Source organism: Rhincodon typus, chromosome 7, assembly GCF_021869965.1.
Source record: "Rhincodon typus isolate 14 chromosome 7, sRhiTyp1.1, whole genome shotgun sequence".
Classification (NCBI taxonomy): domain Eukaryota; kingdom Metazoa; phylum Chordata; class Chondrichthyes; order Orectolobiformes; family Rhincodontidae; genus Rhincodon; species Rhincodon typus.
The window spans coordinates 84,948,683-84,968,845 of NC_063338.1; the positions used below are offsets into that span (position 1 = coordinate 84,948,683).

Here is a 20,163-nt window from a genome sequence, read left to right on the forward strand (position 1 = left end):
GTGACACGGCGACTCAGTGGTTAGCACTGCTGCCTCACAGTGCTGGAGACCTGAGTTCAATTCCACCCTTGGGCGACTGTCTGTGTGCAGTTTGCACATTCTCCCTGTGTCTGTGGGGGCTTCCTCTGGGCTGTCTGGTTTCCTCCCACAGTCCAAAGATGTGCAGATTCGGTGGATTGGCCATGCTAAATGGCCTATAGTGTCCAGGGATGTCCAAGCAAGGTGAATTAGCCATGGCAAATGCAGGGCTACAGGGACAAGGTAAGAGGGTAGGTCTGGGGGGGATGCTGTTCAGATGGTCGGTGTGGACTTGATGGGCTGAATGTCTTGCTTCCACACTGTAGCGATTCATTGATCTTCTATAATTATTCTAGAGAATTCAAAATGAATAGCTGAAGTAGTCAATACAATGTGGAGCTGGAGGAACGCAGCAGAGGAGCAGGAAAGCTGAAATTTTGAAACAGTATTCTGCCTATCAGCCAGCACCGAGAGAAACAATACTAAATCAATATCCTTGAAAGGAGGAAGTAGTAAAGTTAATTATAGGAAGGAAGGAACATGTTTATGCCATTCAAATGAATCATTGCTGATCTGTATCTTAAATCCATCTACTCCATTTCTCCTGTAGTCCTCAGTATTCATGCCTAACAAAAATCTCAGTTTTGCAGATATTTTCTATAAACCTGTTCAAAGATGTTTTTACACACCTCCGGAACAGGTGGAGCTTGAGACACTACCACTGCACCTCAAGAGGCACAATCTAATGTTGTAGATTTTCTTTTAAAATTTGAACTGTCATGACACACCTCTGGAGCAGGTAGGATTTGAACCCACATTACCAAGCTCAGAGGTAGGGACACTACCAATGCATCACAAGAAACCCAACCATAGTTTGTTGATCTTTATTGACCTATTAAGTGCCTGATAGGCACATAAAGTTCTCCCAAATGAGGTTTAACAGGTCTCCCACCATCACCCAGTCAAATCCAATAAATATGCTCAAAAGTATGCATTTGAAATGAGCTTTTCTTTTAAAGTACTGATTTAATTACATTTTAAAATTTATTATCATTTCAACAAATCCCTAATTTTCAGGAATATTTTAAAATGTGCATTTTCTTGTGAAAGGCTTGTTTATATCGAAAACTTTGGTATGCAATCTCACGAGTCAGCATTCAGATATTTGAAGGGAAAAAGGTATAATAATCTTCACATATTGAAGTATTTTGAAAGTGGATCTATCCACAGTCAGCATACAAATTGTTGATGAAATAAATAGAATAGATAGGCAGTCTTTATTGATTTCTTTATAAGGGAAAAAAATCAGTCGAGTCACATCATTTGTTGATGAGCTTTCTTTACATCTTCATTGAGTCCTCATTGCATGAATTTATCTCCTCATTAATTACCTGTTCTTGTTATTAGTGCTGAGTGTGATTAGTAGCTTTGCCAAATATTGGATTTTTTTTCTCCTATCTCTTTTAATGTCAGCATTCTGTGCACCTTCTCCAGCCAGGAATGCAGCTAATCAGATTTTGTCCTTTGTGCTTTCTTGGTCTCCATCATCACATATCAAACCACTCACTCTCTGAAGACCTGAGACAGGCGATTATATGGACAGAAGGTCATCGCAGTGTTGGCAATGACTCACAGATGCTTCCATTTATTTTTTTGGAATCTGAACAGCTGTCAGTGAGAGGAGACATTCATCTCCTTTCCCCAAATGGATTTAAATCTGGGCTTCAAAGGTGAAGGACAGTTACTAAAATTAGTAGCTCAGGCAGCATTCCTTATAAGGTATCAAAATTATTAAGTATTTTTAACAAAAGTCACGTTTATATACTGCCTAGTGAGACTGCAGGATATCCCAAGTTGCTTTAGAACTATTGAGAAACTTCTCAACTGTAGTCAATACTGTAATGCAAGGACTGAAGATGGTGTTCAGGTAATGCTACTGAACCAATAGTTCAGAGGCCTGGGATAAAGCTCTGGCAACAGGGGTTCAAATCCTGTTGCAGCAGCTGATGGAATTTAAAATGAAATTCATAAACCTGGAACTGAAAGCTAGTCTTGGTGACCATGAAACTATTATTGATTGCTGTCAAAATCCATCTGGTTCATTATTGTCCTTTAGAGAAGCAAATCTGACAGCATTACATGGTCTGAATTTTTTTTAAAAAGATCGTTCATGGGGTGCAGGTGTCAATGGATGGGCCAGAATTTATTGTCCCCCTCCCAAGTTGCACTTGAAATGTTGATGGTGAGTTACTTTCTTGAATTGCTGTAGCCTATATGCTGTAAGTAGGCCTACAGTGTTATTAGGAAGAGAGTTCCAGAATTTCAATTCAGTGGCACTGAATGAAGGGTGATTTTTTAACATGTTTATCCTTATCCATCTACTATTGCCCTCAAAGATAAGGAGCAGGTCTTCTTCTAAATGGGTACTAGGATGTTTATAGAATATACCATTAGTGTGATCCTGATGAACACAAAACAAGATGAAACTTATCTAAAGCTTGTTCACATTCAGTTACATGATTGCAGACCTGTTCATAGCCCTCAGACCAGATTAAATTTATCTTATTTTTTTGTTCATTCATGGGATGCATTTGTCACTGCCTGGGCTAGCATTTATTGCCCGTCTTTAATTGCCTTTAGGCATGAAGGTGAGCTGCTTCCTTCTTGAACTGCACAGTCTATTTATGGAGGTCCCCACATGCCTGGATTTTAACACTTAAGGGACAGCAATATATTTCCAAGTCAAGATGGAGAGTGACTTAGAGTAAAACTTGCAGTGGTGGTATTCCCATGTGTCTACTGCCCTTGTCCTTCCAGTTGGTGGTGGTTGTGGGTTTGTCTAAAGAGCCTTGATGAACTTCTGCTGTGCATCTTATAGATAGTACACACTGCTGCTACTAAGTGTCAATAGTGGAGAGGGTGAATGTTTGGAGATGTGGTTCCAGTCAAGAGGGCTGCTTTGTCCTGGATGGCGTCAAGGTTCTTCAGCGTTGTTGGGGCTGCGCTCATCCAGGCAAATGGGGAGTATTCCGTCACACTCCTGACTTGTGCCTTGCAGCTGGCTTCCAGGGGGTGAGTTACCCACTCTGGGATTCCTAGCCCACGACCAACCCTTGCGGTCACAGTACTTGTATATCTGGTCCATTTGAGTTTCTAGTCAATGGTGGAGCCCAGAATGTTGATAGTGGGGGATTCAATGATATCAATGAATAATGTCATTCATTGAAAAAAAAGGCGAAGGTGAGATTTCCTTTCATTGGAGTGGTTCATTTCCTGTATTTGTGTGGCACAAATGTTACTTATCACTTGTCAGCCCAAACCTGGCTGTTGTCTTGCTGCATTTGGATACGCACAGCTTCATTATCTGAGTCATCAATAGTGCCCTGCACTTTGCAGTCATTAGTGGCCATCCCCATTTCTGACCTTATGAGGAGGCAAGGTCATGGATGAAGCAACTAAAAATGGATGGGCCTAGGATATTATGCTCAAAACTGCATGGAGGGATGTCCTGAAACTGAGACGACTGTCCTCAAACTACCCTAACCGCCTTCCTTTATGACTCCAACCAGCAGTCAGATTTCTGTCTGATTCCCACTGACTCTCCTTTGTCTTGATGCACACTTAGTAAAATGTGGCTTTGGTCTCTGTCCAGTAAGAAGCAAAGTTAATATTAAAGGCTGATATCATTTCATGACAACTGGCAAAGGCTAGAAGTGTTTCAGATTTTAAGTGTGCACAGAGATGGTGAGAGCAGGAAGTGGGCAAAAGAGATCGTTTGGAAGACGGAAGTGATTAAAAGACAACAGAGGTGATGGACCAAGGCACAAGAGGATGTGATAACTTGAAAAATAAAAAAAATCAAAAGAAATGGTATGAATTTGAAAAGAACAAATTTTATAATGACTGCCATACAAAAACAATCAATAAAAATGGGAGGGGAGATTATTGCCTGATAGGATTGAATCCAACATTGAGTATGGAAGGCTGCTAAGTGCCTAATCAAAACGTGCAAAGCTGTTCCTTGGTTTTATGTTGAGCTTGAGTGCGCAGTTCAAGTAGCTAGAGGTAGAGCCGTCAAAATGAGAGTGGAACTGAGAATTAAGATGATAAATGGCAGGTAGCTCAGGAGTCAATCTTCTGAAATGAATGGTGGAGTCCTACAATGCGGTCACCTCATCTGCACTTAGATATAGAGGAGTTCGCATTGAGAGCAGCAAGTAAATTATACTAAACTGAAAGATGTCCAAGTAAATTGCAGTTTCTCCTGGAAGGTCTGTATTTCGATAGTGAACAGGGAGGAAGTAAAAGCATGTAGAAAGAAAGTAGCAACGTGACATTTGAGTCGAAAATGTCTCATGGAACTAGCTTTCCCAACATTTTGTGTCATGAAAAGGTCAGACATTTTACAGAATGTTTCATTGACTGTTATATTTAATTTGTTAAATAGCTTTTTCATGTTAATGTTAAATACAGTGTGAAGTACATATTAATCTAAAACAAAAAGAGATTACAAACACAAAAAGAAAAGATTTATTACACATAGACTTTACAGCCATGATTTACTAAACATAGACTTTACAACCATTTGGTTAGTGCAAAGGTCTCTTTGATTAAAGAATGTAGTCTGAATTAATGGCTCTCATGGATATTTAAGTGTCTTCCCAAAGCATTTTACAGAGTTATTTTGCATTGTCTTGCCTCTTTAACAGTTTAACCTTTGCACTCTTAACCAGTGATGTTCTGTACCTGCCTGCAGAACCCAAGGCAAATTGGCCTTCTTTCCTAGGGAGTTTTGCCTGGCTTATTCTCTGGTGATACACCTGAAACTTTACACATAGCTCATCACAGAGAAAGTTGCAGACTGGAAGCTAATTGTAGTTGAGAATAGGAAAGAAGTACTAAACATTTCCATTCATCAAAGGTCTGTTAGCATAAGCAAAGATTGATCACTTCCTTGTGTTTACAAGTTTATTGCTTCTCCCTTCTGATGCTCTGGTGGCTTAGTTGCTCATAACTACTATCAATAAGTTATTGTCAATGGCTTGAAGATTTTCTGTGATATTTTGTTGAAAGTTGATGGAATATAATTCTATATGTCATTCCTCACTGGGCTCCTTTTTTTATTTTGTTGTGTGATGTAGGAGCTTGTTAGAGTTTAAAATTCTTTAAGTATGGGTCAGTTTGCAATGCAGAGTGATGACAACAGTGTGGGTTCAATTCATGCACAAGCTAAGGTTACCATTGTAAGCCTGTCCTCCTCAACCTTTCCCCTCACTTGATGTGTGGTGACTCTCAGGCTAAACCAAATTTCTTTCTCAGCCCTAGGTCTGGTAATACTTTGGCAACTTTACATTTTACATACAAGTCATCTTTCTAAGGGAGAAATTCAAGCTGAATAGCTGCAGAGAAACAAACCTGCAGCAAATAAAACCTCTGCAGTCAGTTTTTGCATAATAACAGCGAGTGAAATAAACTATTTTGAAAATAACATTATATATTCCTTATAACCATAAGTATGCAAAGCTGATTCACTTGGATTTCTTCTGTATTTTTGTTCCATTGAGGCTGACAGTTCTTAAGGATGCATGCACAATCACACTGAAAAATGAAATTATATTTTGAAGGTTCAAATCAAATGAATATATATTGCTTTCCATAATGGCAATTCATTGATAGTAATTCGAGATTATTGAAAACAATTTCTCAGATGACATCATATAACACAAAAAATATTTTAATAATGCCTTCCTTTTCTTACATAAGCTGATGTCTGTCAATCTACCAGTCCATGAAGACCTGGTCTAAAACAGCAATGTGTATAATTCACAAGATGCACTGCAGGAATTTCCTAAAGATCCTTAGACAGCACCTTCCAAACCCATGATCACTCCCATCTCGAGGGACAAGGGCAGGGGAACATCACTACCTGCAAGTTCACCACCAAGTAACTCGCCATCCTGACTTGGAAATATATCACCACTCCTTCGTGTTGCTTGGTAAATATCCGGGAATCCACTCCCTAATGGTATTGTGCATCTCCTAAAAGCACACGGACTGCAACGGTTCAAGAAGGTAGCCCACCATCACCTTCTCAAGGGCAATCAGGGATGAATGGAGAGAAACTATGTGGCATCGTTGATCCAGGGTTTTAAAGCCCTTACTGAATACCATTTCTCACCATTATAAACTCCAATTAATTGGGGTAATCATTCTCAAATAAGTTACTTAGATTGCTGCTTTTTGCAAGATTTTCCGGAAATATTTTCCCATATGTCTCCCATGTCACTCCAAGTCTTTGACTTGATTTATCTCCTAAGACAAGCCTCTGAATAGATATAGAAGCACTTGAGATAAAGTTGGTGAACCTCCCTTTCCACTGTTGGCTTCTGCAAAATCAGGCTGAGTAGTACTTGCTGGAAGGTCTTACATTGATATAAATGTATGCTGAAATTAGGATGTTGCTATTTCTATATCAATAGCAGCTGGATTGAGTGATGGTGTTACTTCTCCAGTAAAAGAAAATGACGTTGTTCATTTGTAGTGTTAGTATTACTGGCTATTTGTCACGATGTGGAGGAGCCGATTTTGGACAGGGGTGGACAAGGTCAGAAATCACATGAAACCAGGTTATAGTCGAACAGGTTTATTTGAAAACACAAGCTTTCAGAGTTTCGTTCCTTCTTCAGGTGTTAGTGAGAGAGGTAGTATCAGACACAGAACTTATCAGTAAAAGATCAAAGGCTCACAACACTGATGAGGATATATTAAATAAACCTAAGATGCTGTTAAATCTTTAATCAGGTTAGAAGGTTTTAATTGATTAATATGTATATGTAAATCCATGAATTCCTTTGAAGTCACTGTCCTGAGAGAACTAAAAGTTTTATCAGTATATAGGAGAGGTGACATTTTAGGTCAGACAATGCATGTTAGGTGTGAGGCCTTGTTTAGAATCTATTTGCATTTTGGTTTGGAGTCAGACTGGTTTTATTTCTAAGGTAGGAATTTATAAAATACCACATTGACTGACTGTCTATAAATTGCGTGCTTTTTGAACAAAATAGAATGTATCTGCAAATACAAATTCATATGTGAGTGTGTGAGAGAGAGGACGGGAGAGAGTGTGTATGTGTGGAAAGAGAGAGAGAGAAAGTCTGTGTGTGTGTGTGTGTGTGTGTGTGTGTCTGTGTGTGTGTGAGAGACAATGTGTCTATAGGAGAGACGATCTGTGTGAGTGTGTGTAGTGTGAGTGTGTTTTTGTAAGTGAATGTGTGTGTACATATGTGTGTAAGCTTCTGCTCAGTGACCCTCCAACGTTATGTATCTCGAAGTCTGCCTTGGAGGATGCTTACCTGAAGATCCAAGACCAAATGTCCTTGACCGCTGAAGTGTTCCCCCACTGGGAGGGAACATTCGTGTCTGGCGATTGTTGTGTGGTGTCCATTCATCCTTTGTCGTCGTGTCCTCATTGATTCGCCAATATACCATGCCTTGGGGCATCCTTGCCTACAGCGTCTGAGGTAGACAACATTGGCCGAGTCACATGAGTAACTGTCATGCACATGGTGGCGTTCCTCCATGTGTTGGGAGTGCCCATGTTGAAGAGGTTACCATGACGGGGTTGTATGGTGTTGTGGTCAATGTTGTCCTGAAAGCTGGGTAGTTTGCTGTGAACAATAGTCTGTTTAAGGTTTGGCGATTGTTTGAAGGTGAGAAATGGAGGTATGGGGAGGATTTTGGCGAGGTGCTCATCGTCATCGATAATGTGTTGAAGGCTGCAAAGACCATGGCATAGCTTCATAGATTAAGATGGGGGCCGGTCAAGGACAGTAGTGGGAAGTTGTGCGTGGAGTGCGAAGAGATAGGAGAGGTGCTAAATGAATATTTTTCGTCAGTATTCACACAGGAAAAAGACAATGTAGTCGAGGAGAATACTGAGATACAGGCTATTAGACTAGACGGGATTGAAGTTCATAAGGAGGAGGTGTTAGCAATTCTGGAAGGTGTGAAAATAGATAAGTCCCCTGGGCCGGATGGGATTTATCCTAGGATTCCCTGGGAAGCTAGAGAGGAGATTGCAGAGCCTTTGGCTTTGATCTTTATGTCGTCATTGTCTTCAGGAATAGTGCTAGAAGACTGGAGACTAGCAAATGTTGTCCCCTTGTTCAAGAAGGGGAGTAGAGACAACCCTGGTAATTATAGACCAGTGAGCCTTACTTCGGTTGTGGGTGAAGTGTTGGAAAGGATTATAAGAGATAGGATTTATAATCATCTAGAAAGGAATAATTTGATTAGGGATAGTCAACACGGTTTTGTGAAGGGTAGGTCGTGCCTCACAAACCTTATTGAGTTCTTTAAGAAGGTGATCAAACAGGTGGATGAGGGTAAAGCGGTTGATGTGGTGTATATGGATTTCAGTAAAGCGTTTGATAACGTTCCCATGATAGGCTATTGCAGAAAATACGGAGGCATGGGATTGAGGGTGATTTAGCAGTTTGGATCAGAAATTGGCTAGCTGTAAGAAGACAGAGGGTGGTGGTTGATGGGAAATGTTCATCCTGGAGTTCAGTTACTAGTGGTGTACCTCAAGGATCTGTTTTGGGGCCACTGCTGTTTGTCATTTTTATAAATGACCTGGATGAGGGCGTAGAAGGATGGGTTAGTAAATTTGCGGATGACACCAAAGTTGGTGGAGTTGTGGATAGTGCGGAAGGATGTTGCAGGTTACAGAGGGACATAGATAAGCTGCAGAGCTGGACTGAGAGGTGGCAAATGGAGTCTAATGTGGAAAAGTGTGAGGTGATTCACTTTGGAAGGAGTAACAGGAATACAGAGTACTGGGCTAATGGTAAGGTTCTTGGTGGTCTGGATGAGCAGAAAGATCTCGGTGTCCATGTGCATAGATCCCTGAAAATTGCCACCCAGATTGATAGCCTTGTTAAGAAGGCGTACAGTATGTTAGGTTTTATTGGTAGAGGGATTGAGTTTCGGAGCCATGAGGTCATGTTGCAGCTGTACAAAACTCTGGTGCGGCCGCACTTGGAGTATTGCGTACAGTTCTGGTCACCGCATTATAGGAAGGATGTGGAAGCATTGGAAAGGGTGCAGAGGAGATTTACCAGGATGTTGCCTGGTATGGAGGGAAGGTCTTATGAGGAAAGGCTGAGGGACTTGAGGCTGTTTTCGTTAGAGAGAAGAAGGTTAAGAGGTGACTTGATAGAGACATACAAGATGATCAGAGGATTAGATAGGGTGGACAGTGGGAGCCTTTTTCCTCAGATGGTGATGGCTAGCACGAGGGGACATAGCTTTAAATTGAGGGGTGATAGATATAGGACAGATGTCAGAGGTAGGTTCTTTACTCAGAGAGTAGTAAGGGCGTGGAATGCCCTGCCTGCAAAAATAGTAGACTCGCCAACTTTAAGGGCATTTAAATGGTCATTGGAGAAACATATGGATGATAATGGAATAGTTTAGGTTAGATGGGCTTCAGATTGGTTTCACAGGTCAGCGCAACATCGAGGGCCGAAGGGCCTGTACTGCGCTGTAATGTTCTATGTTCTATGTTCTATGTTCTATGTTCTCCGCTCCTGGAAGGTACTGGACGACAAAGTGTACCCTATTGGATGTATCACGTGTCTGTCTTCTGAGGAGATCATTACGGTTTTTCACTGTGGCACCGTCAGCACTGGTGATAAATGAGTTGAGCATCATATCCTGTTCCTATGAGGGCATCCTTCAACACCTTCAGGTGTCTGTTCTTGTTCCTGCTAATCCGAACAGATCCTGTGTTTGCATAGGGCTTGTATTTAGGGGATGACTGTTTTAATATGTTGAGGATGGAACCTAGAGAAATGCAGCATCATGAGGTTATCCATGGGCTTGTGATAGAGTGAGGTACAGAAGTGTCGTCCTTGATGGAGATGTGTGTGTCCAAGAATAAGACTGATTCTAAATTGTAGTCCATGGTAAGTCTGATGATGGGATGAAACGTGTTGATATTGCAATGTAGTTGTTTCAGTTGGTTCCTCGCCATGAGTCCAAAGGAAGAAACTGTCATCAATGCATCTGGTGTATAGCATTAGTCTGGGATTCTGCGCAGCAAAGAGGTCTTGTTCGAACCTATGCATGAAAATGTTGGTATATTGGGGAATAAATCTGGTCCCCATGGCTGTTCCATGTATCTGGATGAAGAACATTTGTCGAAGATGAAGATGTTATGGTCGAAGATGAAACAGATGAGTTGTAGAATGGTGACACAGTGTGATGCTGGAGGAGCACAGCAGGCCAGGCAGCATCAGAGGAGCAGGAAAGTTGATGGTTCGGGTCAGGACTCTTCTTCAATTGTCTTCCAACTTTTCTGAAGAAGGGTCCCAATCTGAAACATCAACTTTCCTGCTCCTCTAATGCTGCCTGGCCTGCTGTGCTCCCCCAGCTCCACACGGTATTATCTCTGACTCCAGCGTCAGCATTTCTTACTATCTCTGAGTTGTAGAATGGTGTCTGGAAATTGGCAGTTGTTGGTGTCGAGTACTGAAGCCGTTGCAGCGATGCTGTCGTCGTGGGCGATGCTGGTGTAGAGTGCCGAAACGTCCATTGTGATGAGGAATGTTCCTGATTCAACTGGTCCGTGGGTGACCTAAAATGTCAACTCTTCTTTGAACTGATAAAACCTTTAGTTCTCTCACGACAGTGACTTCAAAGGAATTCAGGGATTTACGTATACATGCTAATCAATTAAAACCTTCTAACTGATTAAAGATTTAACAGCACCTTTAGTTTGTTTATTACATCCTCATTGGTGGTGTGACCCTTTGAAATTTTACTTATAAATTCTGTGGCTGATACTATTTCTCTCACTTACACTTGAAGAAGGAGTAAGACTCTGAAAGCTTGTGTTTTTAATAAACCTGTTGAACTATAACCTGGTGTTATCTGATTTCTGACCTTACTATTTGTCAGCACAAACCTTAGTATTCTCCTGGTCTTGCTGCATTTGGGCATGGACTGCCTCAAGTTCCAATGATTCACAAATTGCCGTTGTTGGAAGACAATTGTCTCAAGTACAAAACGTTACTGCAGGAGTTTCTCTGGGTAACGTCTGAGGCCCAACCATCTTCAGTTGCTTTGTCAATGATCTTCCCTCCATCATAAGGTCAGAAGTGGGAATGTTTGCTGATAATGGCACAATGATCAGCACAATCATCTTACTTTGATTCCACTTGTTAACATTTTTGCACCTGATTCCCCTCATCTCTAGTTTTGCTGTGAATCCTTGATGAAATGCTCAATTAAATGCAGCTTTGATGTAAAGGGCAGTCACCCTCAGTTCCCTTCTTGAGTTTTTGTCCATTTATCGGCTTAGCTTGTAATGAGGTCAGATCCGGAGTGACCCTTATAGAATTCAGTTTGAGTATCAATAAGCATCTTATTTTTGAGTAAATGCCAATTGATAGTGACCATTTTCTTCAGGGTACCAATGATTGAAAGTACACTGAATGGGCAATAATTGGCTGGGTTGGATTTGTTATACTTTTTGTGGACAGGACATACCTGGAAAGATATCAATATTGATGAGTAGATGATGTGACTGTGCATAAATGGCTTGGTTAGGAGTGCAAGTTCTTCTGGAGCTCAAGTCTTCAGTACTATTGCCAGAATGCCGTCAGGGCCCATTGCCTTACCACATCCAATGCCATCAGTCATTTTTTCGATATTATGTGGAGTGAATTGAATTAGCTGAAGCCAATCTGTCATACTCAGTACCTCAGGAAGAAGCAAAGATGTATAGTTCAATTTGGATTTCTGGCTGAAGAGAGATGCAAATACTTAAGCCCTGTCTTTTGCACAGATATGCTAGGCCCCCCAATCATTGAGAATTGAAATACTAGTGGACATTCCTTCTGTTGTGAGTTGATTAATTGTCCATCAATGTTCAAAGCAAGACTTCTGAGCTAAGATCTGATCCATTGGTTGTACTATCTATCATAAGCTGCTTACACGACTGTTTATGCAAGCAATCCTGTGTTGAAGCTTCATAAGTTTGACTTCTTATTTTAGGCATGACTTACAGTGTTCCTGATATATCCACTTGCACTGTTCATTGAGCCAGGATCTTGACCCAATGACTTTAAAGAAATGATAATATAGTTCTGGGTCAGGAGAATGTGTAGCTTGCAGGGGCGTTGTAAGTGGTAGTGTCCTCATGCATCTTCTACCCATGTCCTTCTTGGTGAAAAGTTGTGATTTTGGGGTGGTTGGCAGGTTTCTGCAGTACATTTTGTTTAGTGTACTCGTGGCTGCTTCTGTGCCAACCAATCAGGCTGTTTTGTCCTCAATAATGTCAAACTTGACTATTGTTGGAGCGGCACTCATCCATACAAGTGGAGAGTGTTTCAAACACACTTTAATCTTGTATGTGGTGGATAGGCATCAGGGAACCGCAAAATGCTCAGCTCCAATCTGCTGAGGTAGTCATTGTATTCATATGGCTGTTCCAATTCAGTTTCAAGTAAGTGGAATATTAATAGTAGGGGAATTCAGCAATAGTAATCCTATTGAATGTTGACAGGAGATGCTTATTTTCACGCTTGTTGGAGATGGTCATTATCTGGCAATGTCCTCAAATCCAATCTCGGCAGAGAAGTGAAGTTAAAGAAGGTGTCTCAGTCCCATTGCGATCAGGTGTCAGAATGCTGTAAGTGGAAATAAATTAATAATTTCTGATGCTTGGAGCTGATTTATTGCAGGTGTTCTCTAAACAATTTCTGTGACTTCTATTGAAGATCCCCAGAAATCCAGACGATTATATTTTATACTGTTTCTTCAGGGTTTATCTGGATTTTTCAGCTTAAGTTATAGCAACTGATAGCACATGGAAATTTGATCTCAATTTTGCTTTGAGGCATTGAGAAACTTTTCGAAATGTGACCTTAACACTTTTTCTTCCCCTATAGAATCTGATGTTGCCGACTTTGATGGCAGAAGTTCACTACTTTACAGGTTCCATCAAAAGAGCATGAGCACGGTCAAGGACATAATTTCCTTAAAATTCAAAACGATGCAAAGCGACGGAGTTATGTTGCATGGAGAAGGACAACGGGGAGATCGTATTACACTGGAGCTAATGAAAGGCAAACTCTCACTGCAGATCAATTTAGGTAAGCATTTAAATACCTAAACTAGCAAAAGTAATGAACTATAGTCCCATAATATACCCAGAAATGCAAAATACAGTTGGAGAAGCAGAAGGACATGGAATCAATCTTGAGAAAGTCTTGAAGTTAATGATGATAAGGGTGTGCAGTTGGGTTCACACTACCTTATGTCTGTCAAGGAGCTCATTTCGTTGGCATTGGTTACATTCATTTATATTAGTGGAGAGTAAGCATTATGGATAAGATTCAAACCCAAAATTGTGGAAATGTAGACCATGGATCTGCAAAGTGACAAACCATCACACAGAAACATTAAGGATAGGAACAAGAGTAGGCCATTTGCCCCCTTTGAGCCTGTTCTGTCATGATCAAGGCTGATCTTCCTACTTAGTACCCTGTTCCCACTTTCAATCTACCCTTTGATCCCTTTAGACCCAGGAATTATATCTATTTTCATCTTGAAATCATTCAATGTTTTCACCTCAAACACTTTCTGTAGCAGAGAATTTGCAGGCTCACCACCCCCTGGTTGAAAGAATTTCTACTCATGTCATCATAATTGGCCTACCCTGTACTCTTAGACTGTGATTGGTGCTGGGCCTTGGAAAAATGCGTCCTGCATCTACCCTGTCTAGTTGTGTCAAAATTTTATTCTATTATTATTATTATTCTAAACTACTGTAAATATAATCCAGTCTCAGTTCATACATTAGTTCTGCTAGCCCAGGAATCAGTCTGGTAAACCTTTGTTGCACTCCCTCCACAGCCAGAAATTTGTTGCTCACATAAGGAGGCCAAATCCTGCACAAATATTCTGGATGTGGCCTTATCAGGGTCCTACACAATTGCAGCAAGACATTTTGCTTCTCGACTCGAGTCCTCTCACTATGAAGGATAACATACCATTTTCCTTCTTCACCGTCTGCTACTTCTGTATATTTACGTTCAGTGACTGTTGTGCAAGGACATCCAAGTCTCTTTGAACCTCCACTTCTCCCAATCTATTGCCATTCATATAATAATCATCTTCTTGTTTTTGGTTCCAAAATGGATAACCTCACATTTATCCACCTTCCAAACTCATGACTACTTCTATCTAGAAGGACTTGAAAACACCACCAACTACAAGTTCCCCTCCAAACCACTCACCATCCTGACTTGGAAAGATTCCTCCACTGTCGCTGGGTCAAAATCCTGGAATTCCGTTTCTAAAAATATTGCGGGCCAACTTACAGCACAGTGACTACAGCGGCTCAAGAAGGCAGCTGACCACCAAATTCTTAGAGGCAACTAGGGACGGGCAATAAATGCTGGCCCAGCCAGCAATGTCCACTCATCTAAATCATTCACATATATAGTTCCCTCATCTAAATCATTCACATATATAGTGAATTGCAGGGGTGCAAGCACTGATCCCTGAAGTACCCCCACGGAGTCACTGCCAGCCACATAGAAAATTACATGTTTATTCGTAGTCCTTATTTCCTTTCTGCTAGCTAGCTTTCAATCCATGTCAATACACTAGCACAATCCCATGTGCTTTACATTTCAATACTAATCTCTCAAGTGGGCTTTTATCAAATATCTTTCCAGTTTATTTTTTGTGCAAGACAGGAATGATTAAAAGAAGTTATCAATGGGATTGAATTTTTCAAAGAAAGAAGGAAGACGAGTGGAAATTTTTGAAGACAGAGTGGGTGATGTTAATTTTGAAGGCGATGAGGGCAATACCTAAGGAAAGGGATCATTCTAATAAAGGCTCACTGAACTCAAAACGTTAACTGTGTTTTCTGTTCACAGATGCTGCCAGGCATGCTGCGTTTCTCCAGCATGGTTTGTTTTTGTTGTGAATGGGTAGAGTTTAAATTAATATTGGAACCAGAGAGGTGCTGAGCGGGAGAAGGCTGGGATTTGGTGTGCTGGCGAGGTGGTGGGAGCAGATCAAGGGCAAGGGACACGGGCTGTTGAGACCAGTACGTTTCGGACCATAGCAGCGGGCAATGATGAGGGATTAAAACGTGTGTGCTGCAGTCAATGCAAGAATCAAAGATTTTCGGACAATGACAAGGAAACGTTTCCAGGCAGTCTTTGAGTAACTGTTTCAAAAGTAGGGGACAAAGGGCATCATGGAAGGAAAACCACAAGACATGGAGCAATTGCCTTAATTCTGGGGTGGCACTGTAAAATCTGCGACATTACAGTCACAAAATGGACTTAGAGCAAACACATAATTGTAGTTGAGAATAGGAAAGAAGTACTAAACATTTCCTTTCATCAGAGGTCTAGCACCTCCGTTAGGATAACCAAAGATTGAACATTTCCTTGTGTTTGCAGGTTTATTGCTTCTCCCTTCTGATGATCTGGTGGCTTAGTTGCTCATAACTACTATCAATAAGTTATTGTCAATGGCTTGAAGATTTTCTGTGATATTTTGTTGAAAGTTGATGGAATATAATTCTATATGTCATTCCTCACTGGGCTCCTTTTTTTATTTTGTTGTGTGATGTAGGAGCTAGTTAGAGTTTAAGATTCATTTAAGTATGGGGCAGTTTGCAATGTGGAGTGATGACAACAGAGTGGGTTCAATTCATGTACAAGCTAAGGTTACCATTGTAAGGCTGTCCTCCTCAACCTTTCCCCTCACCTGATGTATGGTGACCCTCAGGTTAAACCAATTTTCTTTCTCAGCCCTAGGTCTGGTAAGACATGGCAACTTTACATTTTATATACAAATCAACTTTCTAAGGGAGAAATTCAAGCTGAATAGCTTCAGAGAAATAAACCTATAGCAAATAAAAGCTCTGCAGTCAGAGTTTTTGCACAATAACAGCGAGTGAAATAAACTATTTTGAAAAATAACATTATATATTCCTTATAACCATAAATATGCAAGGCCAATTCAGTTGGATTTACAGTGGTGCTGGTTCAGGTGAAGATGGATATGCCAAGATTAGGTTGATATACCAGAGGATAAAGGGAAGCAACAGAGGCAGCTGAATGGATGATTCCCACTTCATGACAAGGAAGACGGCAAACATGTTTTTGGACATGCAGTTAAAGTAGCCATGGGAGAGGTGTTATAGAGATAGTTAGTTGTGGAGGGAAGAATCCAATGGTTATCCTTATTTAGATGCTAACCTTGGGGAAGTACAAAGTTTCTGCATAGAAGAGGGAGGCCTAATTCTATCATACAAAGATAGACATCTGCATGATGGATGGCCAAAACTGTTGAGTACAAAATACCTTAATATCTGCAACCATTGGACTAAATGTAGTGATGTTGGGGAAATTATCATCTTGGGAGAGTATAAGGATTTTTCTGGAACAAGTATAAAAATTATGAACGTGGTCATGATTAAATCAATGATTGCAGAAGTATTGTGATGAATGAGCAGGGTAAAAGACTGGCCAGTTGGGTTTGCAAATATTGTTTTATATCATGAGTAAGATACGGCAGGAAAGGAGAGGGCTACCAGGAATTAGTTTTAGTGATGAACTTCTATTGTTTGAAGTTACAGATGTCATTGCAAAGTGCAAAATTAAATGAATGGAATGTGAAACACTGTGAAAAAAAGAGAATGTATAAGGATAGATAAGACGATAAGATCATTAGATATAGAAACAGAAGTAGGCCACTCAGCCCATCAAGTCTTCACCAAACAATGAGATCATGACTGCACTGATAATTTTCAATTCCTGCCTTTTCCTGATAACTCTTGGTTCCCTTACTGGTTTAAAATCTGTGTCGCTCAATCTTGAATGTACATAATAATCTAACCTTGATAGCCCTTCGTGGTAAAGAATTCTACAGATCCACTACCCTCTGAAAAAAGAAAATTCCTCCTCATTTCTGTCTTAAAATAAACCTTATTCTGAGGTTACATCCTCTGGTCCTAAACTGTTTAACCAGGGAAGTAACGTTTCTGCATCTACCCTGTAAAGTCCCTAAAGAGGTGAGGAGTGTGGATTTTATTTTTTGTGTTGGAGCTAAGATGATTAAAGTTGTGTGGATGTATCTACGTAAGAAACTACAAATAAGGTTCCACAAGAAGGAATGGACAATTAAGATTTCAAAGGAGAAAGGAGTAGAATAGGACAAATTTGAAGTGCTTCAAGAAAAAGGGAGGGAGAGACTGAGAGGGAGAGACTTGTATCGTGAAATCCATATTGTGCATGGATATGGTAAGCGGTCAAATATATCACTGGGCAGCAAGACTTAAGTGAAGGGTAAAATGACATACTAACCTGCCTAACCTTCAGTGAAAACTTGGATCTCAATGCAATCATCAAAAACGAAAGTTTGTGGATGGCAAGGACTTGTTTCATATGTTCACCCGCAGCTTGGAGGGCATGGTTAGAAAATGCAATCTCTATATTGGACAGAGAAAAATAGCTGAAAGTTCAAAATTGTGAGTCATAATAAGGTAGATTGGGACAAACCAAGTCCATTATTTAATAAAGTTCATTGATTTGATATTATGATCAAAACAGTGAAGGGAAAGATGGAAAAATCTTTTATATTTACATAGACAGCTGTTAGGACATGAAGTGCCCAAGTCAGAAACAATGGGCAGAGACTACAGGTGGCGATAGTGGGACAGCACACTGGCTAGAGGACCCTTATTTGCTTTTCTTGTGGAGATACAACACTATTTCAAAGCAGTTGACACATACTTAGACAGGACCAGGATTCCCTTCGAATTAATCGCCAGGCAGGTGGGAATAATGTCCCTAAGAGCTGCAGCCCTTTGAGAGACCCACAGCTCTCTAATACCAGCAGTGCCACCCTGTACTGCATCCAGGGATGGACACTGAATGCATGCAGACACGAGAGTGTGCTCAGGGACACTGGTAGCAGGAAAGAGGCGGAGAGGAGGCTGGGGTTCTGAAAGTAAAGGCAAGAGTTTGGGTTTCGACTCTACCACCACTACAAATCCAACTCCAATCCATGCTCCTAGATCAGATTAGTAGTTTGATGTGGTCTCTCAGATGTTGGGTTTCCTACCTGCAGCTAGCAATGGGTTGAGGTCTGAAGTGGGCCTTAACTGGTTAACTGCCCACTCTTCCTGTCCAGAGCATGATCAAGAGGGAGTTGGGAAGGAAGTGGACCCCACTGAACCCTCATGCTTGATCAAATGACCCCCATGCTGTCAATGCTGACTCCTGCAGGGGCAATAAATTCTGCCCTGTGTTGGATGTACAATCTATGATAAGTTCAAAGTAGACTGTGGATAATGAGTGCATTGAGAATGGGCAGAGAGAAAGGCAAAGCAGATAATGGAAACAAGTGCAAAAGACAAGCCAGATACAGTTCAATGTAGAGATATTTGGTGATGCATTTTGGAAGTGAGGAATAAAGAAATAAACTATGGATACTTTTGAATCAACTAGTTCAGAGATACTCTTACATACTTCTGGAAGCAGGTGGGACTTGAACCTAGGCTCGGAAATTAAGGGATACTACCACTGCACCACAAAAGCCCCTCTAAAGTAAGCTGCATGCTGTAATTTTAAGGGGGATAGAGTTTGACAGACAGTGGAACTCCAGCTGGAGCTTCCTACTCTGCTGCCATCTTGAAAGTGCAAATACTGAATCTGCTGTATTACGTATAGTGTCTTGGAAAACAAGAAGAAGGAAATTAATCGAAACTTTAATGAGCTTTTGGTTTTGATTTTAGCAAGATTATTGTATCCAAATACCGAGCACCAAATAATAAGAATGATGTTAGGGGCTTGCAGAAGGGTGTGGAAGCAACTGGCCTAAATTATTTCGGGTATAAAGCATTTCAGTGAATGAAGGGACTTGAGAAACTTTGATTATTCTCTTTCTTGCAGAGAGTTTTAAAATGATTTAATTGAAACATTCAAAATTATGATGGACTTTGTGAGAGTATAGAGAGAAAAACTATTTGCACTGGCTGGCCCATTTTCAGAGGATACAAATTTGAGATAATTGGCAAATGATCTGGAGAGGAGATGAAATATTTTCCCAGTAAATTATGACAGGAGAATGCAGCAAAAATAGTAACTTGCAAAGGGGAATTGAATAATAACTTGAAAAGGCAACAACAGCAGAACTTTCAAAAAAAGAAGTTGGGGAGTCTAATCAATAGTGTTTTCAAAGAGCTTTACAGACCCAATGATCTTGAAATGTCTCCTATGATGTTGTAAGATTTTTTGCTTGTGTAATTGGTCTCTATCCTCCTGTAAAATTCAGTGTTTCAGGTGGATATCCACCATTTGAAAAGTTGCAATGTAGTCTTTTCCATTGATTTAACAGTTCCATTCCCATATTTTATTAACTACCTCAGCTGGGATTTCCCATCTAAGGCAATAACTTCATGTCTTCCTTTGATTTGTTGGGCAATTTGTCGAATTGGTATCTTGCAACTGTAAACTGGATGTTCATGTTTCAGGTGACACCAAGTTGCATTCCATAAATAGTCACACCTCAGTGACATTGGGGAGTCTGCTGGACGATCAGCATTGGCACTCCATTACCATCGAACGCTACAACAAGCAAGTGAATTTCACTGTGGATAAGCACACACAGCACTTTCGAACCAAAGGAGAGTTTGATTATCTGGATATTGATTATGAGGTGAGACTTGTACCTAACAAAAAGGCGAGTCAAGCTTTGGAAAGACATGTTTTAATGCTTGATTCCTTTTGCAGGTGAGATCATAATGAAAATTGCTATTAATGAATCCAGTAAGGAATTCAAGGGAAATACTGTACCCAGAGAGTGGTTAGAATATGAAAGTCATTTTCACAAGGAATAGCTGAGGCAAGGAGAATTGATGTATTTTAAGAGGAAGCCAGTTAAGAACAGGAGGAAGAGATGAATAGAATAACATATTGATGAAGGTTCGATGAAGGGGAGCGGAAGGAAATTCATGTGGAGCATGTCTAGTATTATGCTGGCTTGAATGGCCTACTTCTGAGCCAGAATTTGAATGCTTTGTGAAATTTGTATTAGCATCATTAT

General features: G+C 40.6%; 1 protein-coding gene across 1 annotated transcript in view; it reads left to right on the forward strand.

Moving 5' to 3' along the window:
- The window catches only part of LOC109917057 (contactin-associated protein-like 5), a 651,846-nt gene that overhangs the window by 176,029 nt on the left and 455,654 nt on the right, over positions 1-20,163 (forward strand). Inside the window, exons 5-6 of the mRNA XM_048599256.1 lie at positions 12,975-13,178; positions 19,592-19,776. Of these exons, the coding sequence (XP_048455213.1) occupies positions 12,975-13,178; positions 19,592-19,776 (389 nt within the window). The remainder of the gene's footprint in view (positions 1-12,974; positions 13,179-19,591; positions 19,777-20,163) is intronic.